General features: G+C 36.1%; 1 protein-coding gene across 2 annotated transcripts in view; it reads right to left on the bottom strand.

Moving 5' to 3' along the window:
- LOC149571698 (P-loop NTPase domain-containing protein LPA1 homolog 1-like) overlaps positions 1 to 24,644 on the bottom strand; it is a 262,301-nt gene that overhangs the window by 178,860 nt on the left and 58,797 nt on the right. For both annotated transcript variants that reach the window (XM_089813117.1, XM_089813118.1), the window contains exon 4: positions 11,398 to 11,717. In XM_089813117.1, the coding sequence (XP_089669243.1) occupies positions 11,398 to 11,717 (320 nt within the window). The remainder of the gene's footprint in view (positions 1 to 11,397; positions 11,718 to 24,644) is intronic.

Genomic DNA, 24,644 nt, shown 5'->3' on the forward strand with positions numbered 1-24,644 from the left:
TCTGAAGCTATTTTTTAACAGAGTTACTAGTGATAGGAAATTATCATTTTCGATGATCTTTGTGAGGTTATTTGATATTCAAGAGATCAGAGATAGTTTATATAGAATTGTTCAACGATATAACGATTGGAGTTTTATTATTGTGTAATTAGCTTATATATATAACAATGGGAGTTTTATGTAATGGGCACCCCTGAATGTCCCAAAAAACTAAACCAAATGATAGGAAATTATCATTTTCGATGATCTTTGTGAGGTTATTTGATATTCAAGAGATCAGAGATAGTTTATATAGAATTGTTCAACGATATAACGATTGGAGTTCTATTATTGTGTAATTAGCTTATATATATAGCAATGGGAGTTTTATGTAATGGGCACCCCTGAATGTCCCAAAAAACTAAACCAAATTGCTGAAAGGAATTATGTCAAACAGTTTGCATTCAACCTCTTATTTCTCCATTTAATGTTTTAAACCCCTTATAACTCCGGAAATCAAACGTTTATTTGTTTGTTGTGTTTTGTGCATGGAATTGGTATCATACAACATAAACAAGAAAGAAACTACAATAATATGCAAAGTGGAAATGAACTGCTGCCAATAAAATGTTATTTTCAAAATTCATAAAACCAAATACATGGCAGATTTATCAACTCACTACTTACTTCAGCATTATTGACATAATAGTCCAGCCCATGCTTTCGAACTTGCTGCTACAGTGCCACGTGAATAGTGCCACGTGAATAGTGTCGCGTGAATAGTGCCGCGTCAATAGTGTTGCGTGAATAGTGCCGCATGAACAATGCTGCTACAGTACTTTGTCCTTCAATCAATCCACTACCTTCGTAATATAATTCCCTCAAAGCGGCATAAGTGTCAGACAAGCAGTGAAGAAGATATGAGCAAAATACCAAATCTGCCTGTAGCTGGAAATGCAACTAAACTGCTTGATAATGAAGCCGATAACAAAGAATTCCAAAGGCCAAACCCCAAGGGAATGACATCTAGAATGTTACAAGAGAGGATAAATGTTCTCAAATGCCAAGAACGGAGCTGCAACTCACACACCAATTTCTTCTCATATTCAACCTGTCTAATGAAGCCACAAATGCTTCCTTTTATTCTATTTCCAAGGGTCCGCTCAACTCATATGGGCAATGTGGGATAAAAGATGTGTAATACATAAAACATATATTAAAATACCCCTTATGTCTCCCTTGGGTACACATCCCCATAAAATAAATATTAAAGTAACACTTTAATATTTTACAATTAAATTAGACGTTACTTTAATAAAACTTCAGGCATTAAAATGTATTAGCAATCAGACTCCGAATAATGCGAGTGATAGCTCATCGGAAAGCTCTCACCGAGAAGTATCAAATCCAATCACCAAAATTGACCTGCACTGTGTTCCGTCGGCTTACTAAAAATAGTAAGTATGCCTGAAACTGAGTAAATCAACTTCGTTTTGGCCCAAACTGGAAATGACTAGGCCAAAACACTCCAGGATCCCATTAAACCCTTCGTTAGCCCTCGCGACCATGTAGAACAAGGCTAACGCACACACACTTGGTCAACTCCTAAAATGGGGACATTACATTTTATTATTGTGTTATTAGCTCATATATGCCTCTCTGTGTATGTGTGTGTTTCATTATTATAAAAGTGTTTCAAACAAGTACATGTGGCACCGTTGTGTGTGCTCTAATGCAAAGGGTGAGAGACAGAGATAGAGCTCCCATTGGGGGAGATAAATTTCTCGATCAAAGCCAAAGTTGTCAAGGAAGATTCTCTGCTCTCTAACCCTCAAGAGGGTGGACCCAATTTCAATTAATGGATTTTTTGCTCAAGAGATTCAAGTATCATAAGGAGGGCATTATGCTTTGACTACAAGAGATGAGCATTTTATGCTTATACCTATGAATATTCATCACGAATTTTGTATAGTTAATTTGTACAATAACATAGAGAATAGTGAATCATGTATGCTTCTACCATAAATTGAGACATTGATTGTCTATTATTAACCTCTCTAAAATGCTTTCGAGATGGGTCTAGAAGCATAAAAATGATCAGGAGATTACATTGATAGTGTTAGAGTAAATAATTAATTATTTATTCTATTACTTAAGCTTACTTAGGTAAATGTAGTTAATAGTTGTAGTGATGAGTTGTTAACAATACGGGAGTTTGTTGCTTTCTAGCATGTTCCACCTTTTTGTGAAAGAGTGCTTAGTTGTCAACCTTATCTTCTACCACCTTCCAGCTTGTTCTACAAGCTTCCTTGAGGCCTTTATAAGCGGTCTCTTCCTCATTGTAAATTCATCCATTCGCATAGCAATTTCATTTTTCCTATTGTCAAATATTTTCTCTTGCATTGTTTGCTTCAAGCTCTTGCTCCTTTGGTTTTTTTTCAGCAAGCTATTTGCATGCAGGTGATCTTGGCACACTGTGGAGTTGGACTTTATCAACTCCTACATGGTATCAAAGCCTCCCTGCTGCTTCTTGGCTGGAAGATATTTTAAACTGCGATTCGAAGACACAAACCCTAGTTTGTTTGTATTTTTTCTTCGATCGGGAGGGAGAGCATTTTTTCAGTATTTGGAGAAAGAGGAGGGTTTGACATAACAGATCTGACATTTTTTGGATTTTCTTCTTTATTTTTTGGATGTGCGACAGCAGCAATTCAAAAAAAATAACTGCAGAAATGATTTTCAAACAGCGATGTCTCCCTCATACGGACTCAATTTTTCGAGCAATTTTTTTTCTTTTGGGGTAGAATTTCGTGATCTACACATTGGTGTAGGAAGTTTGACATCTCTGTTCCTCAATTTTTCTGCAACTCGAAAATGCCATTTTTTGCACCTTCAAAGGCTTCATTCGGGCTCATGTGGACACATATTTCAATGCTATTTTTTTTTAAAGTGCATGATTTATTGTCTACTTTCCAAATTTGGAATTAGTTTGGAGTAATATTGAGCTCCTATTTGTGGTGTTGAAGTAGAGGCTTCAGTTTCCTCCCTCTCTGCATCCGAAATCCAAGTTCTTTTTTAAGTTTTTCTTGCTTGCCATAGTTGTTCTTTTGTGGTATTTGAGAGATATCATTATCTGTTGTGGGGGGGGGGGCGGGGGGCATTTTCTTTCTTGTAATTTAATTCAAAATAACACCCTTCTACTTCCATCTTCTTCTCTCAATGGCAGATCCATCTGTGACCCGTCTTATGCCACACAACTATCACACCTTGAAGGCACAAATGACTAGGCTTCTCATGTCAAGGGGTTTATGCTCATGTCTCAATGAGAATCAACCTATTCTTACACGCTCTTTTGAGGTTCTTCAGCACAGGAATAAAATGGATGAGGCCATGGGATTGACTGCATTGAACATTTCAGACAGTCTATTGTTTCACTTGGATGGTTTGACCACTCCACGAGCTTATTGGCTCAAATTTCAGACTTTTTTTGGCATAGTGAATGAGTTCCGGGCACTTTAGCTTGATGCAGAATTGACACCTTTGACACCTACAGACTTCCCCACCATTGAGGATTTCTTGATGAAGTTCAAATCTCTACGTACACTTTTGCAGGGATGTGGGAAAAATAAGACAGATGATGAGTGTATCTTTTTTATACTCTCAAAGTTGAGAGGCCAATATCAGATCTTCTCTTCCACTTTGTACTCCACTATGGATGCCTCGGGCGATAGACACAGGATGCCTTCATTTGAGATATTTTGTAATCGGTTAACTCATGAACAATCCAAGATCAATCAAATAGATTCACTTTCAAGTTTACAGTCGCAGGCATTGCTTGTCAAGGATACACAAGAGCAGAAATCAAAGTAGTTATCAAATCCCTCTTCTACTAGTTCATCATCTTCTTAGAAGGAGAAAAAGAAGACTGAGACTCCTACCTGTTCCTATTGTCAGAAAGGATCTCATGATGAGGCACATTGTTTTCAGAAGAGATTTGATGGCTATGAGAAACAAATTGCAAATTTGCAACCTCTTCTTCAGAAGAACACTATTTCTTCTCCATCTTTTTCTACCTCGCAAGGGTCTACCTTTCAGTCTTCTTCCACATCTTCGCCACCTACATCGGATCTTGGAAAGGGTCATGCATTACAGGGTTCCATTGCATCTCCTTCACAGGTTCCTTGGATATTGGATTCAGGTGCTTCTCACCATATGACATCTTCTCAAGGTGTCTACTCTACTCTTGAGGCTTCTCCTATTCCTCATATTCTCATGGTGAATAACACTGCCCCACTAGTCTGTGGGAAAGGTTTAGTTTGCATCGAGGATGGTATATTCAATGATGTATTGTATGTTTCATCTTTGTCTGCCAACTTTCTCTCGATTTCTCAGATTACACCCAGCGGATCAGGGAAGACAGTTGAGTTCACTACTAATTCAATCTTCATTCAGGATTGTGCCACAGGAGGCCTTATTGCTACAGGGACAATTGATTCTTCCACACGTCTCTATACCATCTCACACTTTTGCCCTCCATCTCCATTTTCGGAGCACGGCTCTTCTCTTTTGCAAGAGCATCATGTGGTGCGGTCTGGATACTTGAACCTTTGTATTGTACCTGAGATCCCTATTTTGACGGCCACACCACATCCAGCTGAGGGCTTTTCTCCTCTGTAGGATTCTTCCTCCGCTTTACCTGATCCTCCAGCTTCATTCATTGAGCCTCCAGGTGCACTTGTTGCGGACACTACAGCGGACATTCATGACAATGTCATCACACCTACCTTGGGGATTCCATTTTAAGATCCTCATACTTGTTCCTTTGGGCATCAGCTAGCCATTCCAGTTTTCCCTCTCATTCAGGCGTTCCCTTGTTTTGTTCCCTTGTTTACTCCGCATTAGAGTTTCATTGGTTCGATTCTTTCTCCGGAGGCTTCATTATTCTGGGGGGGGCTTTGGTATCTTTTTTATATCTAATGGGGGGGCTGGTTGTACTTATGGTTTCGAGAGTCTCTTGAAACATTTCCGGTGGAAGTTGTCCTTGGGGGGTCTTGTTGAGGCCTTCCTTCCTCCATTTTTTTAGCATATTTGTTCCTACCTCTTTTTGGGGGAGGGTTTTTCCCATGAGGTTTTCCCTCTTTCCCCGTTTTCAGAGGTTGCATTTCTTTGCATTGTACATGGGTACCTAACATGGCCTTGTTGTCGGGACCCATTCTGCATTTCATCTTAGTTTTGCGAGCTTAAGGCATTCCCCTAAGTTGCACTTAAGGGGGGATGTTAGAGTAAATAATTATTTATTTATTTTATTACTTAAGCTTACTTAGGTAAATGCATGTAGTTAATAGTTGTAGTGATGAGTTGTTGACAACATGGGAGTTTGTTCCCTTTTAACATATTCCACCTTTTTGTGGAAGAGTGCTTAGTTGTCAACGTTATCTTCTACCACCTTCCAACTTGTTCTACAAGCTTCCTTGAGGCCTTTATAAGCGGTCTCTCTCTCTCATTGTAAATTCATCCATTCACATAGCAATTTCCTTTTTCCTATTGTGAAATATTTTCTCTTGCATTGTTTGCTTCAAGCTCTTGCTCCTTTGGTTTCTCTTCAACAAGCTATTTGCATGCAGGTGATCTTGGCACACCGTGGAGTTGGATTTTATCAACTCCTACAGATAGGTAGTTAAATTTCGAGAAATCATAACATGATTTAAGAACTTTAGATTTAGTCCTTTGTGGAGGATCGACAAGCTTGTGAAGCAATGTGACTTTAAAAGCTCCATGTTGGTCACAGGAGTAAATTATTATGTTTTTTAATAATCATGTACATGTGATAAGGAGACCTATTATAGTAGATTCATCTCTAAAGCATCTTGAATTAGAATTGTTCATCCAAGCTAAAGAGTTGTTGCAGAAGGAATTGAGAGAGGGGACTCAATTCTGGATATAATTTGAAACATAGTGGACTAGACCTCAATTCAATAGTTTAATTAAAAATTTGTAGGATGAATTGAATAAAGTGATCTGGAATAAGGTCAAGAAGGAAAGTCCTAAACATTCTACAGCAATAGTGGAATAGGTTGATTCGCTTGTCATTTGAGTCATTAAAATTTGAGACAATTCAAACCTGATTGCATAGTTGAACCAAGATATATTCCATGATTGGGACTATATAAGAAGAGTATGCTTCCATGTCAGAGGGAGCAGCTTGAGGATATGCTTTCATGCCTGGGTCGTTTCTCCCCTTCTACTTGAGCTAGCATCTCTCAATGTCTGTCTAGAAGAAATGAGGTTCTTAAAAATTAAATTTAGGGCATTTAATTTTTGGTAGTATTGAATATCATTTAGGTCTAAAGATTAAAAAACTAGGGTCAAGAATTTCTAATAAACCGAGTTGGATCTGTGCCTATTCTACACAAGTTCCTATTCTATGACATTTCATACCTAAAATTGCCCTCATTTCTAAGCAATTTACTAACTTTGCATAAAAGCGACAAAACAACAACTAGAACCTTCAAAGGAAAAAGCCTTGAAACCAAGAAGCCTCACTAAAAATGAAGGAATAGAAAAGGAACAGCCAAACCAACAATCATGGAGATTTGAGTCAAAACTTGACCAACAAACTATGAAGATGACTCAATATCCAATCCGTATAGAGATCCATCATACTTTCCTAAAAGACCTAGTTTCAATCAATGGACACAAAGGCACAACACCTAGAAGTAGGGCTCTCATCAATCTCTAAAACACCTTCAACAATTTGAATCCCATTTTCAAAAGTAGGTTAAGGAAATTAACTTCTTGTCTAAATCTAGTTTTGCTTCTTGAAATCATGGCACAATTGGGAGAGGCACCCAACAACACCTTATTGAACTCAGCATTTATGCAAATCTAGCAAAAGCTAGTCATATAAGACAAAATCAAGAATCAACACAATCATTTTTGGGTCTCTTAAGTCGCACATAATCCTTTAAAGAATGAGTCATTGTTTTTGGAGAATGTCATGCACATTTAGAGGATGTCATACATGATGAAGAGGTATAAGTACGTCTGATAATAATAATCAAATATATCAACAAGACCCGAAATTTTAGAGAAGAATGTTCGACTAGTTAGCAATAAACTTCCATGCAGTTCAAGCACATCAAGTGGGTCAACCATTTTGACTATAAGATATTGATGATTTATTAATGTTGTTATTATTGTGTTTAATTTCTAAGGATATCAGAATTTAACAATTGTGAATTGAAGAAATACTTACTGTCATATCTAGAATGTCATTATGTTGAAATAAGATGACTTGTAAATATATATGGATACCAAACATATATGATTCACAAGTTGGTGGCATTCTTACAAATACATAAATGCCAAGGCTAAAGATTGTGAATGAGATCATAGTCCAATTAGTGCATCTATTGTTTCCTCAAATGTATCCATTCAAGAAAGCCCCAAACACTTGCTCGACGATTAAGGGCAATAAAACTGTTTTTGTGTTTTAACTTGTCACAACCTAGATCTTCATCAACAAACCACCTCTAATGAGGTAAAAGATGTTACATAAAGATTCCAAGTTTCATTATCAACACTTAAAAATGAATATTTTATATCAGCACTCTCTTATTGGCAATTGTATTTTGTATTTTGGTCATATAGGTAGAACTCATTGTGAATTTCTAGATTGCCTTCCACCTAAATCATTTCATTTTGTTCTCTTGCTCTTCAAACTACAGGGCTTACTGCCAATTGTTTTAATTTCAAGAACATAGAGATTCTGATCAATTCATTCATTGGACACTTTCTTTATTTCCCACATTTTCCCCCAGGCTAGGTGTCTAATGAAAATAAGCATGGTTATGGGGGGACTCCCCCCTAAAAGCCGCGTCTTAGAGACCAAGACGCATCTCCGGAGACCTCAGAAAATGTTGGAGACTTCATGGCGAAGTCTCCTGAAGTCTCCCAATCTCCTAATCCAAAAGGTGAAGTCTCTTGATAAAATATAAATGCAAAATATAATATTAAATAATTTTATATATTTTAGCCCTCATTTTAATGTTTTTAATTCAAAAATTAAGACCAATGACACTTTAAATGATTAAAATCATTTAAAATATTTTAATAATAAATATTTTATTGAATAAATTAGTAACTTTAAAAACTTTAGAAATTTGCCAGAGTGGAACTTTTGAAACCAGCTGATACAAGGTTTGCATATTATTTTATTCTTCTCGACCACCTTTGTGACGTTGAAGGAGCTTTGTGTTCCACCACGATTAGTGATGCATGGGCTTCTTGGAGACAATCCACATCAGGCACTGCAGTTGAGGTGAGAAGTTTGGTTCTTGATGATCACTTTTGGCCTGATGTTAGATTTGTTGTGGCATTTATTAGGCCCATTTATGAGGTAATCAAATTTGCAGACTCAGATAGGCCATGTTTGGGGGAGATTTATGAGGAAATGGAATCCATGTATGAAAGAATCAAGACAATAACAGATGTTAGAGATCCCTTTTTATATCCTTTGATAGAAGATAAACTCCATGGAAGATGGAATAAGTTGAACACACCCCTTCATTGTGTTGCATATGCCTTAAATCCTAAATGGCATAATACAGATGAGACCAAGAAGAGGGCCCCACATGAGGATAAAGAGGTAATGAAGGGGTTTTCGGCTGCAAAAAAAAGATTTATGGTTTAGGTGATGAAACTTCGGTTATAAGGAGTCAATGGAATAAGTTTTCATGTGAACAAGGTGATTTTGCTTCAGCGGAAGCTTTGTACGATATGCGACTAAAGAAAGACCCTATAGAATGGTGGTGGAACCATGGAGGTGATACTCCTAAGTTGCAATCATTTACTGTTGTCACAAGTGGCTAGTTCTTCAACTTGTTAGAGGAACTGGAGCACTTATGGTTTTATTCATTCATTGAAGACGAACCAGTTGGAGTCAAAGAAAGCAAAGAACTTGGTGTACATTCATAGAACACTCCGCCTTCTCTCTCATGTTGATCCTACATATATGGAAGGTCCCTCAGCAAAATGGGATCAAATTGCACATGATGGAGATGTTGCAGCCATGGTGGAAGAAGTAGTTGAACCAAATGGCCTTAATGAATTGCCCCCAGTTGTACTACCATCAGAGGAACCTGAGTTGGAGAGATGATTTTTTGGAGAGCATGACAACTGAAGACCTTGAGATGGATGATCATAACCTTGTGGAGTAGATGCTAGTACCATCAACATACTAGTACTAGATAGATTTCTGTTTTTTGTTTATTGTACTAAGTTTGTTCATTTTCGTTTGCATATCGGCAATTCAGAATCAAACTATACTTTTTGAATTTAAAATTTGAATATGTAATCATAATCTCAGCAATTATCAATCTGATATGATGATGACCATATGCAATATTCAACAAAAAAAAGTATGTCTATGAGATACAATATTGCGATTATGTGAGTTTTGAAACATTTGACTCTATATTAATGTGACATTACTATTATTATTTACGTTAGTCTTTTAGTTATACAGTATTACTATTTTCAAATTTTGTATTTAGTATTAGAGTCTTTAAACTATTTTTTTTTTTTAAATTGTCGTCTTCAAGTACCCCCATCTCCTATTTTTGAAAAATTGTTCTACTGTTACCAGTACTAGTACCGGAGACCTCCAAGTCTCCCTGTCTCCCGGTGACCTTGAAAATAAGTAAACAAATCTACCATTTTGACATTAAGACAACTGCATTCAATCAATATCGCATAATAGGATTTTGCATTTCACTTTAAACCAATTTGACTTGATTGACTGAATTAATTCTTTGATTCATTTAGTGGACTCACTGCCAATACCTTGTTATTTGATTGCATTGTTCTCATTCTATTCTTTATACGCTGTCACCCATCCACATTTGGAATTCAGAGATCAAGAAGAGGTAGCATTTGACTTTTAGAAAGAAATATAGTTTGGTGATTTAACACGCAACTAAGTGCCATGACATTTGATGATGAGTTTCTACTCAAATCATGCTTTTCAGCTAGCATTCTAAAAAAATTTAACTGCTTTCCTTTGTTTCTAATTACAAATTCACAAGACCTCATGCTGCTCTCTATTTTACCTATCACACTATTGTGGTTTCCTTCTAGCTTCATCATTTTCAAATGATACCAACTTCATTACCTTGCTCTTCGCCAGAAGTTTTCTGCACCATTGCCACTTAAATCAATGATTTGGACTATTGCCAAAAAAAATGTGACATCCTTGGTTGAATGTATCTTCTCCTTGTAATTCCCTTGGTTATATCAATGTCTCACTTCAATGAAGTCCATGAAAAGATTAGCATAGAAATCTTCCAAAAAACAAAACAAAGATTAGGCCCAAAAATTTGTATTTTCTTCTCACTGTTTTGTCTTCCATTATGGTCAACAACTTCATTGCCCTTCATTTTGCATTGTGCAACCTCAAACAATCTACAAGAGTTGTTAGCTGTCAAATTAGACCATGAGTAAACATGGCTGCAAGTTGACTAGAGAAGAACTCAATTGACGTTTATAAAATTAAATTATGACCTGATCTAAAACTATCAACATGACTGTAGGCAAAGCGTTCTTGGAGTATGAACAATTCACTCTTTTTTCGAGATAATTGGTCATCTTTTATCCTTATCATGTAGTTGATGTGCCATGTTCCATCTTACAAACAAAGAGAGATACAGTTGCCCATGCTTTTGTCTGATGAAACAACTATATGTGTTAAAAAAAAATATCAATATATTTTCAAAAAATATTAGTAATTACAAGATGGAACAATCTAACAATTCACACAATGAGATGATCCTCAACAAATCATGTGATCTTTGAAATGAAGGGTTATGAGCAGTCAACCTACATACTATTGGAAATAGTATTAACAAAAGATAAAGATAAAGATACAGATTGTTGCTTAGGTCATAGACAGGCCTAATAACAATTTGGCATACTTTGAAGCCCAAAAGGGAATTTCTTTCTATTTCTTTCTTGTTCTGTAGCCTGGAATTCAACCTCACAACCTAATTTTGGAATTGAGTAAACCTTACAACTCCACCCATACCTGGACAAAAGTTTGGCATATACCTTATGGGTCTTCAGCATTCTTCATTTCTACATATCTTGATTCTTACTTACATTTTATTATTCCATGCTTTCAAAGCAATGTTATCCATCTTCACATAAAATATATTGCAAATGCAAAGTATCAGTACATTAAAATAAATATCTCATTAGTTTTCCTTGAAATATTGTATGATAAAAGTAGACAAAAAGGGTTAAATACTTTTGTCACTTCTTCATTGAATGATAACTTTTAAAATAATTATTTTATAGTTATAATTAAAGGTTTTAGGAAGCATCAACAATTGAATCATTCAAAAAAAATGATTCGCAAAGTACCTGCATGCCACAATGAAGTCGGTTCTTTGATTTGGGCCCATGTAACGATATTCAGCAAGAGAATCACAGACAATGTCTACAAATTTCTCCCTCGTTGCTACAACTGAAATCCGCTTCTTGTATAAGGCTTGTTTCCCGTCTATATCATTCAACACATCCTTTTCCAGGGTTCCTCTTTTCTTATGGCTTTCTTGTTCAATGCAGTTTACATTATCTTCTCCAGCCTCAAATAAACAACCATGAGAACTCATTAATGAGCTTTCATTCTCATCAATGACAATGCCTGCGTTCCCCATGACCTCAAAGACCTTTCTACTAATCTATCACATTAAAAAGGTAACAATAAGTACATAACCACTTAAACATATCTAAAACCGTCAGTATAGTGCCTAAAAAAGCAAGATAATTCATAAACAAGATCTCTGCCGCATTCCAAACATAAATAAGAAAATTATTCTGTGCCACTTTATGGCAAAAGTTTGGATAAGTTTAGGCATAAATAATTGTAATCTGTCAGTGAAACAAGAATTCTTACAAAAATAGCATTCCAATTTCTCATTAATCTTTCAACCCATACTTTAATTTTTTTTTCTGTAACTTACAAGCAGAAATTTATTATAAAAGCTGTGATAATATTCATCATTCAAAATTCAAGAGGACAAACTGTAATGCAAAAAAGAGCCAAAGGCCATATTTCTTAGCTTCATTTCTTCAAATTACAAGTTAAAAATTCATTTAATGCTGTAATAGTTAGTCAATGCAAGATGTTTCTCTTATCAAGGGCCCTTGATCAAAAAACTTTGTGAAGCCTAACCAATCTGGCTTCCATGTAAAGAAACTATATTGAAAATACAATCCCTCCAGTTTGGTCGTATGTAGTTTAGGTCTCTGCAACTTGATTGTTTATGCCCTCAGAGTTAGCATATGTTAGTATTTTACAATGAGCATATAGTTATATATATCCTCAAACAATACAAACTGTGTTCTATGCCAGATTATGCAAACGGTAACATTGTTGCATTTTGACCTCAGCTGGTTCTTTTGCCACCCATTTCCTACTTCAGATTTGCTTCTCTGTGACCAGTATTTATACTTCAAGTGAAATTACATTTCAGAAAAGCATGTACTGACTCAGAAAAATTAAGTCAAATTGTGCACATAAAACTAAAGAAAAAGGTGATGAGGATGCTTTTGGAAAAAAAAGGTGATAAGGTGGTTCTTGTATTTGTATCCATCTATATACATCTGGTACATGGATTAGGAGGTAAAGATCAAATGACTGATAGAAAAGAATCAAAAAGACATTGGTGAAGCAAAACATAAGTCCATAAAAATCATAGTTGAAAAACAAGGGTTCAGTAATAACTCCACGATCCAAAAATAATTCAAAAGTTGGATTTATCAATGACTCAAGAACTCAACAATAAATCAGAAAACACATATATTTATAAAATTATTCATCAGAAAAACATACTACTAATTTAAGGAATGTATTATTAATTTCCTTCTCATGTATAGATCAATATAGAAGGTTTGTACACATCATAGACCAGAAAATGAGTTCAACATACATCAATTTCGAATTTCAATATTAAAAAAAATTACGAAATAATATTTGTGTGGATGCCCTCAAACTGGAAGTTACAGCTGTATCAACAATAACAAGATCCTTACCCATAGGATTGTATATGTTGTTGCATCCCAATTTTTGGCTCAATTTTAAATACTCCTTTATAGCCATTGAAGCTTCATGCAAAGTTGAGTGATTGGTTAAATTAGTTATTCGTTATGGTTTCATGTGAAAATGAAGTGTTGACTATTTGTTATGATTTCATGGGAAAATGGAATATTGGTCAATTGTTATGATGAGATATACATTGGAAATGGATGGCTAATATGATCATATGCTATTATAATTTTGACATCATAAAATGATGAGCAATATGTTGTTACCATGATAAATTTTCACTTGCAGGAACGCAATGAAGGGGGGAAAGCATTGCTAGAGAAAGAATTGGGCATGGGGACACCACCTAGAGCAAATAGATATGAGTTCTAAACCACCATGGCTAAGGGTAAGCGGCTGGGCAAGCAAAAGTATAATTTGGATGACCATGAGCTAACTGGGTCACCTTTGATAAAATAATAAAAATATTCACTTGAGCATGAAATGAGCTAAGAACAATTGTAATATATCTAAATATAGTAGGGGTATCATTATAATAAAAAATAAAGAGTAAAATTATTATTTTCATCCTTATGTCAAAGTCTTATAAAGCTATTATTATTATTATTCCTTGGCAATAGTTTTATTATTTTATCATGGACAGCCATATTTCCATATTAATCATCAGGCCTTATATCATTCAGTGACCATTTTAATAATATTGCCACATATATGCCGATGGCTTTTGATTGTAACTCCTTGCCACCCCCATACCTTCTTGCTAGTAACCAGGCATGCAACCGAGCAAGCAAAGATCTATTTTGTGCGATGGTTCATATTGAGCAACATTCACATCATCAACAAAGTGATTACCATCTCACACGGCCTGCATTATTTCTTTTGCACATTGCTTCACATATTCTCTGTGAATCCTATGCATTTTGTTGCAGGCACATACTAGCTGCTATTACCATATTGTCGTGGACAGTTATTCTGTCTTAAAAACTAAATCAGGCATCACAGTGGTTAATCATACCGCAACAAATTCTCTCTTTCATATTTGCTATATTGAGTCGAACTTCTTGCACTAGGTATCAAAAATTATTTGTCATACCTTTGCAAGATGATTAGTAGCCTTGGTCCCATGTCACTACCATTGTCAAAGACCAACTGAGCATTTCAAGAGGCAACATTACAATCAGGTCATGATAATATTTCTGCTAAATTATGCTCTTTGAATATGATATAATGAGGCTCGTAGTTTTTAGCTGGAATTAGAAGACAACGATAACATTGATAGAGCCTTCAGCTAAACTGATCTAATGTTTCTTTCATTTGAATAAGAATTGTAAATATGCTCCAAATCGAGCAAAATTGTGGCACTCTCGATAAGTATATTTTCTTTTCAGAATTATATTTAGCTGTAGTAATATCCGAAAGTGCAAACTTATTCAAAGGTATCTGCTATATACTCTTTGAGATAAGAGACAACACCTTTGTGAAGTCAAGAATAAATTGCAAGAATATAAGTCTTTTGTAATGCCATAGGCCCAGGTCAGGCAGAATGCAATAGCTGTGATTATATAATGCTTATACAATCACCCCAGAAATTCATCAAGGAAGACCAGCATGGTCGAGATGAAGGGTGTGAATTGATAACCATTGAACTATAGGATATCCTTACATGATAAGAGAGAAAATCAGTAACAAATAAGCAACAATAAAAGTATCTTAACACTGAGTCAGCTCATGGTAGTCCATTGTATAAGTCTTGTTGTCAAGCCGAGCGGCGGGTTGACACTCTAACACCAGGATGCTTAGTGGCTAGATAGTGGTGACCCAAGCCTAATCCTAGGGTAGGGAGGGTCTTTCTCTATAGAGATTGCGTGGGGATATTTAAGGGTCCACGGTTGGGAGGTTAAGCCATTGAAAGCGCTTCTCCTCTCTTCCAGATACCAAGGCTTGCACAAAACAGAGATATGGTTTGCATTCAAATATCTTCTAGTAACATGTGTTTTACTTTTGTGAATTTGCAAATTTCAAGTTGAAGATATGTTCGATGGTTAATATCGTTTAATCAATTATTTCTTTCCAGTTACTCTATGATAGCCATTGATTCTCTTCCATCTGAAATAGGCAAAGTAATTGAAAAACTGCCTTCATGTGATTATGAAAAGTAATGTATCTTTGTTAGCAGTAAAATGATCTCTTTTTCCATTAAGTAATGGTTAGTTATGATGGCAGCGATATATATTTCTTTTTTTGGTTACATGCTCTTTCAAGTGATAGTTAAGATAATTCAATTAATTGGTTATAACTGCTGATCTCTTTCATATGAACATGTAAAATAGATGTTATAACTGCCTTCTCATGCTCATGAATACAATAAAGTAACTATCAATGATATGATCGTTGTTAGTTAAGACTGGAAAAACAGGATGTTACAGTGGCATGCATGTGATGAAACTCCCTCTACTGCTTAACAACTTCACCTTCTACCCCCTCAAATTTTGTCATTTTTGCTTCACATTCTGCTGCCTCCCCCTCCAAAGTAGCCAGATCATCATCAATGAACAACATATCAAAATTTTCATGAGCAGTGCCTAATTTCCAAGCACGAGCCATAAAAAGCCCCTTAGCTGACTATTTCAGTTTTCAAAATTTGGAGAAATTAGATTTGCAAGCATATTGTTGTCTTCGTGGACCAAGACGTTTCATTGCTGAGTTTCAGAATCTATTGACAATTTAATTGCTGATTTCCATCATTACTTGTTGCTAATATATTGTTAAGATTTAGAAGCCATCATTATAAGGAGGTGCATACCATTTTTGAGGTTGATACCATATATTGCCTGGTATTTGGGGGTTCAATAAGAAGTTTCATCTTAGAAATTGAGATCACCATTTCTTTCAATTTTATTATTACGTGGTACGGTTTTATTTTGTTTCAAAATACACACAAGTCAATTGTTTCAAAATATTCTAAAAAGAAGACATCACAAATTGTTCCATTAACATTTCCTCCTCTAAATCTCCATGCAAGAATTTTGTCTTTAAAGTTAACATCCATCTACTCAATTTCCAAATCAAATGCAACAACAATTAATAACATCCTAGTAGAACTCAGTTTAGCAACAAGAGAAAAAAATCTCAGTGAAACTAGCTCTCTAATTCAATACCAACAAAACAATTAACAAGATGTTCTGCCACATCCCTAATTACCATGGTTTTCAGCTAAGTTACCAATTTGAGACTCGGTTCCAAGTTCGAAGTTCAAGAACCGGTTCGCAAGTTTGTCAAAATTTTGGAGAGGGCTTTGGGTTCGTTTGGGTTCATTTTACAAAAATATGTAAAAATTATATATATACATATTGGTGAAGCATGAGTTAAAATTAGAATGTAGCATAGTAGCATCAACACATTTAAACAACAATAACACCATAAAGTCATAATCATAGTGATCATACCAACATATAGTTCAGGTAACAAGTTCAACATCACAAATTCAAAACATTAAAAAAAAATCATAGCATCAAGTTCAAGAATCATTATTTCATGTTCATTGTTCAACTAATTGAATAAAAATCTATTAATATTCCATGTTCTTCAATCTTTATCTTCTTCAAATTCATCTTCTTCTTCTTCGGCATTAGTTGACTCAGCAATAGAGCTAAGGCCAATGGAATCAACAGCAACAGCAACAATGGTATTGGCATCGAATGCTTAAAAGTCATCTAGTGTAAGTCGAGTAATGGAAGCATTCAAGTCCGCAATCTCTGCACCTATATGCCACTTCTTTGTCTCCCCTTCTTTGTATTCTTTACTCTTGGGCGAATGAAGGTGCAAATTGTATTGCACAAATACCAAGTTCTCTGCATTTTTCATTGCAACCTATTGCACTTCACCCAGAAAAATGCAAGAATAGGTACTCCAATTTCTTTCTAATGTAGAAGAACTAGCAACCTATGAAGACAACACATAGTAAACAATTAAAAAAGAATTAATTCAATCTTATAAAAAAATTAAAATGTAATGTTCCCGTTACAAAATAAATAATAATTTAATCTTTGTAACGGGCCGATTGATTTATTTTATCTTGGACCCATTTTTATTTTTGTTTTCGAAGTTTGTGTCACCATCGGCTATCTTTGTACACCCTCGGAAAGGTTTCCCCAACGGGTACTTAAGCACGGCTTGTAGGAAGTCTGTAGGTATGCTTTGGATTATATTTCTTTGTACTGCGAACTCCTATTTAGGGTTCTCTGTTATTCGCCATTTCGGACGTAAAAGACCTTCCCTATTTGGCTCGTGCGGTTTCGATGGGACTCAACCCTCACCCTATTCCGTTGGTGTTCAACTCGGTTTGTATCTAGCAAAAATTGAAGGCTTAATTGTATCTCAGTACCTGTTGGTGAATCTCTTGGCTCTACGTCTGCAAATTTGTGATATCAAAGGGTTTGTATTGTTGATTTCTCTCATTTCCCTCAATTCTCCACTCTTCAGAAACAATAACACTTTACGAGCAAAGGACTTGTGAGTTTTGTATTCGTGATCCTTCATTTCATATACCCTGCACATCAACCGTATGGGCATTTTCATTCACCATACAGGTCCCAACATCCACCATACAGTTTGCACTAAATCCATACAAGGTTTCTAGAACCACTGTATGGCTTGGCCAGTCCTCCTTATCACACCGTACAAACTGAAAAATCACCATACAGCTTGATCAAGACACATACACCCTTCTACCAACTACTGTACAGCTTCCACCTACTTGTCCGTACGGACTCCTGCTGAACATCTGTGGTACGGACTTCCATCGTACGGCCCATTCTGAGTTCCTCATTTTTGCTACCGTACAGCCTCTGCATCTCATTTTTCCCCCATGCGACACCTCCAGACTGCATTCCCTCATCCGTACGGATCTCCGGCAAGAGTGTATTCATATCCATTTTGGAAATAAGAAGCCTACAAATCACTCCTTTGCTAGCTGGAACATTACATAAAATTACTTTCTAGTCATGATTCTTTTGAAGATAAAGTGAGCTATTTTTTTTGAATAAAACTTACTTGTGATATAACTTTGGTTGCAAGGGGCTGCAATGTTTGGAATCTTTGGCCATGGAGGTACCACCAATTATTAGCATCCTTCCTAAACCGATGACGAAGAGCATCGTTACTTAGACCTCTAGCATTCACAAACTCTATGAACTCATTCGCGATTACATCTCTCATATCATCATCAAGAAAGAGTCCTCTAAATGTTGCCTGGTACGTGTCAGACACTTCTATATCTCTATAGGGTGGCAATCTTCCTGATAGATCACAATATTGAGAGCTATAGTATTTGGGCGTCAAGGCAAAGGAAAGCAAATGTAGTGGAGTGGTCATTTTGTTCTATCTTTCAACAATAATTGCTTGCAATTGTTTGAAGGTCTCTTACGGATCTTGCTCCTTATCATTTATAATTTACTTGATCTTCTCAAGCATTGAGTCTATGCCATCATAGATCTCTCCAAGGCAAGGCCTATCCATGGCAGTGTACCTAAGCATGCTCATAATGGGCTTGGTGAACTTAAGGAGATACTTCACACGTTCCGACCATGAGTCATCCAATACCCTTTTCTTTATTTTGTTTGCCCTATCGATGTTCCTTTGCTTCCATACACCCCAATTGTGGCTAAATACCATACCTTGTAGTGCCTCTTTCACCTTCTCAAGTCATTTGAAGATGATTATATTTGATGCAAAATGGGTCTCAGCAACCTATGACATAAATTAGAGCTAAAAAACAATTATTAGATACATATTTAGAAAACCATATATATTGCACAAGCAAAATATAAAAAATCAGAAATTGTAAAATATTAAACATTCAATTACTAACTTGGGTTCAAGTTCATATACTTTTAGTAGCTCCAATTTTGATTAGGTTCTAAAAAGGAATTGAGTCATGTGGTGGTTTGTGACAAACATTAGATGTTCTCAGCCTCTTCATAAACTGTTTTGATCCACTCAATTTGGTTCCCAATCTTTTGTAGCATAAGATTGAGTGAATGGACCGCACAAGGTATCCAAAAGATATGATGATGTCGCTCTTCAACCAACAAGCCAGCAGCTCTACAATTCTTTGTGTTGTCTTTTATGATCTGGACAACATTTCTAGGACCCACTTGCTCAATGGCCTCAATTAGGATATTAGCAATAAATATTCCATCTCTTACTTAGCCCTCACAAACCACTGCTTTTAGAAACATTGCTCCTTTAGGGGACACCACAAGGACATTGATCAAGGGACGGTTCCTATAATCCTTTCACCCATCTGAAACAATTATCACCCCTGTCTCAACCCATGAGTCTTTTATGAGCTTCAATTGATCTTCAATCAACTGGTACATACTTTCTCAAACCCAGGGCCACAATACCCTCTTGGAGCTTCAATGGCAGCCCTCAACACGTCCTTCCAAAATGGAGAGTGGACAACATTAAAGGACAGCTTTTTTGCATACAGGCATCTTCTCACCTTAATGTCGGCAACTTCCCAACTCTTATTTTAAAAAGTAGTTTATAGTGGTCCCTTTCTTTTTTTTGTAAGGGGTATAGTTTCAGTCTTAGTGTCTGCTACGGTACTAAAAAGGGGTCGTCTTGTACCATAACATCTGGGGGGAGGTTTGCATTCCCTTTGCTCTTCTCTTATGTTTATTGCTACTGAATTCGGTTGCCCAACATCCTTCTCTCTTTTTTGCTGCCTCATGCTCTTCAATACATTTGAACATGGTTTCATTTGGTATAGGGGCACCTTTTTACCAGGGCATTTCTTGACTCCTCTTCCTGTGTATCCACACAAATGACTAACACACGATAATAAGAACTATTTCTTTGTACACCACAACCTCAACATCTTGAACAGAATGCATCTCCTCCTAGAAGGGGTTTTATAATATCTCCATACTTCGATAGAGGAGAATCAAAGTGGGGTTCTATTCTTTGTTCAGTATTGCACACCAATGAAGAGGTAGATGCCACTAGAGTTTCTTTTCCTATGGCAAGAAAATGTATAAATGTTCTTTTGATAATTTATATGCAAGCAAATGAAAAAATCTGAAAAAATGGAAAGATCTTATGAAGAATGAAAGAGAAATGGAAAAATAAAAAAACTCGAACAAAAAGAAAAAGCAAATGGAACAAGAACTTACCTTTTCCAACCATTGTAAGCTTCCAAACGTGTATGAATGAGGCGTAAACACTTGAAGAACACCCACAACTCAATTTTCAAACTCCTTGCACAACCAAACTCTTGTTGAACCACCTATTTTCTCTTTCTTAAAACAAAATACCCTGTTAGGAAACAACAAATGATGATGAGAGGGCCACCAAAAGCATTTCATAACAACCTTTTAGGGTTGTAGATGCCAAAAACTCATTAAATTTTGCAAACAAAACACATTATTGTTGTTCACAGGGCCCAAAAATGATTTGGTTTGAACAAGATTCAACGATTGACGGCATGCTCCGCCCAGGTTCAAACTTGTTTCGAACCAGCAGGGAAAATATCGCAATCTGCCTAAACCAGATGTCGAACCAAACCCGAACTTCAAACCAATTGAAACTTCTATTGGTCTGGGGGTGCAAGGAGGAACAATGGCAACTTAGGTTTTAAGCTTTTCACTTAGGTAACCCAGCCTTAATGCCACAATAACCCTAATTAGATGTAGTCAACAAAAAACCATGTTGCAATCTCTACACAACAACCAAATTATCTATAGCTAATCAAGAAGATTTTGAAACAAAAAATGACAATTAGAGGCCACCAAAAGCATTTCATAAACAATCTTTTAGGATAGTGGACGCCAAAAACTCAATAAATTTTGCAAACAAAACATTTTATTCTTACCTTTGAGGCCCAAAAAATTACTTGGTTTGAATGAGGTTCGAGCATTGACCACCCGGGTTCAAACTTGTTTCGAACTAGTTTGAACCAGAAGGGAAAATATCGCAACCTACCTAAACCAGACATCGAACCAGACCTAAACTTCAAACCAATTTGAACTTCTATTGGTCCAGGGGGTGCAAGGGCAAACAATGGTAACTTAGGTTTTAAGCTTTTCACGTCGGTAACCCAACCTTAATACCACAATAACCCTAATTAGATGTAGTCAAGAAACAACCATGTTGCAATCTCTGCACAAGGACCAAATTATCTATACCTAATCAAGAAGATTTTGAAGCAAAAAATGACAATGAGTGGCCAGCAAGAGCATTTCATAAACAACCTTCTAGGGTTGTCGATGCCAAAAACTCATTAAATTTTGCAAACAAAACACTTTATTGTGGTTCATGGGGCCCAAACATGACGTGGTTCGAACTTGGTTTGACGATTAACGACATGGACCACCCAGGTTTGAACTTGTTTCGAGCCAATTTTAACCAACAAGGAAAATATCGCACGCTACCCAAACCAAACATCGAACCGGACCCGAACTTCAAACCAGTTCAAACTTCTACTGGTCTGGGGGTGCATGGACGAACCATGGCAACTTAGGTTATTAAGCTTTTCTCTTAGGTAACCCAACCTTAATGCTACAATAACCCTAATTAGATGTAGTCAACAAACAACCATGTTGCAATCTTCGCACATGGACCAAATTATCTCTAGCTAACCAAGAAGATTTTGAATCAAATATGAAATGAATTCTTGAGTCAAAAATTGTTTATATTCCCAAAGGGGCTAACTCTATTATGCAGAGTAAACAATGTATCAAAATATTACCATAAACAATACCAGAAAAGAAAAGAAAAAAGTACAGTTATAGTAAAATGACAGCAAGATATTAGCCAAATTGTAGTGTAGACAACATGACAATGTTGGAAAACTTCCTTACATTATACAGCCATACAGTTGCATAAAAATAATTGTAACCTATGTAACAACCAGTCTTCTCTTCATAATTTGGCCATTGTACTCTCTAAGACAGTGACTTTCCCTACTCATCCTATAAACGTCATCCCCTCCAACTCGCAAGCATACCACTAGACTATACCAATGGGGTTATGGTGATATGGCTTGTCTAGCCCTAGCACAATATCCTCTCCCGATCCCCTGACAATCACCTAGTCAACTAGGAAGCTGGTGTCAAAGTGGGCTCTACAGTCTAGAAGAGATGTTCCTCTACAATCTCTGGATGTACTTCCCAATTTCCCACACCATCCCTTGTCATCTTCGTGGCTTTTGGAAGGAGCCCAAAAGACTCCACTAGTGATTGTGGGACCTCTAGTGAAATTCCTAGCAATTGTAACCATGAGTCGATGGTAGAAGAGATCTCACCCTCGGTCAACGCTATCTTAACTGGTGGCTCTATTGTAAGGCTTTCACACCATTGCCCATTACAAATGAGGAACCCCTCTTTTTGATTCAATGTATTAGATGTATTGTATCGACTCCTAACAAGGTCAAGTCTCCTAACAAGGATATTATTAATTTATTACAGTAATGCTTGATCTTGTAGGTGTCATCCCCACCCAGATTCTTCCCTTAACAGGGTTTTCCTCGAGAGAAAAAAAATTCTCTTATAGTGTTGGTTTATATCTTGTTCATCTTGTTTTGCACTACTTTTGGTTGAAAAGAATAAAGTTTATAAATATGGCACACAATTGGTTCACCCCCCCACCCACTCTCAATTGTGTTGTGTGATTTGTTATTGTTAACAATTCACCAAGGAGTACTTGTTGAAATGGAGGAATCTGCCAGTAGAGGATGTCACATGGGAAATGAACAGATCTTGCACCATCCATATATAAAAGTACTTGAGGGAGGGCAATATTGGGAAGGGCAAACTTTAATTTAACATTTCTAGCAAGTGATATGATGTTGTTAACCTGTTTATCCATGGTTCTATCAAATAACTAGGACAATTAAGGGGTCTAGGGCACACTAACCTAGATAGTTTTGATATTTGCAAACCAAGTCACTCTCTTTAATGATGCATGAACATTATGTTGTCAATAGTGATTGTTAAATATCGACTAGTCCTTTAATAATCATTTGAGGTTACCAATTTATTTCTCAATAAAGTTAAGTTGTAAAATTAATTTAAAATATTTAAGTTTAATGTTATAGGGACTTAAGTTTAATGGGAAATTTGTAAAAATACTAAAAGTTAACCCTTATTAGAGATACTTGGAGATTAAAAAAATTAAAAAGTATTTCTATTTATTGCTAGCAAAGCATGTAGGCTCTCCTATGGATAAAAGAAAAAGACTATTGAAAACTCATTTTAGACATACTGGATTGAATTGGAATTTTATGAATTGTTTGTAGAGTTCATTTTCTAGAATTTGGGAGAACAAAACCACTCATGCGAAACAATCTCTATGTTGTTGAAAGAAACAGTCTGGGGGTTCGGTTTGGTGATGCATTGAGGGTCATACGAGTCTGGACCAAGTCATACATGTTTGAAACCGAATGAGAAAGGGGTGTACCAGTCTAAAACTTGTCTGAGGTGTGCCATACAAGCCTCGAATAGTGTCATACTAATGTGAAACTCATCTAGAAGGAGCCTTACCTGTTAGGGGAAGAGTGTTGTATAGTGTTATACATGAAAGTAGTCTCTTTCAATGCAACGATAAAGATTTTGGAAGATAATACTATTGTAGCAGCAATTTATGGTTTTCACTGTGCTTCAATAACTCAGTTTATAATCTGTATCAGAAGTTGGGGCTGCAAATGAATGAATATGAAATTTGGATTATCAGCCCTCTAGAAGTGTTGTTACATTTCGATCATCATATTTCTATGTAATGTGCAAGTACTTTCAAGTTGAGTTGAATAAGCTTACTGTCTAAGTCGTTGAAAACTGATTGTTATATCTTTTCAGGAATTAGTTTCTAGTTGTGTGCACTATTGAATGCATTTCTCTGTCAATAGCACTTATTTAAACAATATTAAGTAAATTAAAAATCAGACTACAAGGGCACCTATTAAATTATCCTTAAAATACAGATGGCAATCTCATTGGCACAAAACTCTCCTTCCTTTAACTAATGTAACTATCTGATACACACTTGGCCACAAATATTAGACCTTGAATTCTTGCAAGCCTTAACATGCTAGCAGCTCAGAGGAAATCTGGAACAATGATCTACTTCAGGCCCTGAAAAAAAATTTTAAGCCATAAACATGATTGACTGATGGCAACATATTTTGGACAGAGCCTATTTGTTTAGGCTTGCTGTAACCTTGACATTGGTATTTTTATAAATACAAACATATAGGGATGACAAACACAGCAAGAAGTGACCATAAAAAAACAATATCTTTAACTAAGGACCTAAAGATTAGAGAACATAAGAGGTCATAGTATTTTTTAGGCTAATTTGAAGGCCTGTTGACATGTGATGTGAGATTCCATATACTGTTTCCCACTGCTTTGTTGAAGGCTTCCCACTGCTCTGTTGATGTTTACCGTATGGGGTAAAGTGTTTAACGCATACAGACAATAGACAAAAATATGTAACGCAGTACTCTTTTTATTATTCACATATATGCCAAAGAGATTACATAGTGCTTCCAATGATGATT

This window comes from Cupressus sempervirens, chromosome 2, assembly GCF_028749045.1.
Source record: "Cupressus sempervirens isolate cs-2001-9-10 chromosome 2, ASM2874904v1, whole genome shotgun sequence".
Lineage (NCBI taxonomy): Eukaryota > Viridiplantae > Streptophyta > Pinopsida > Cupressales > Cupressaceae > Cupressus > Cupressus sempervirens.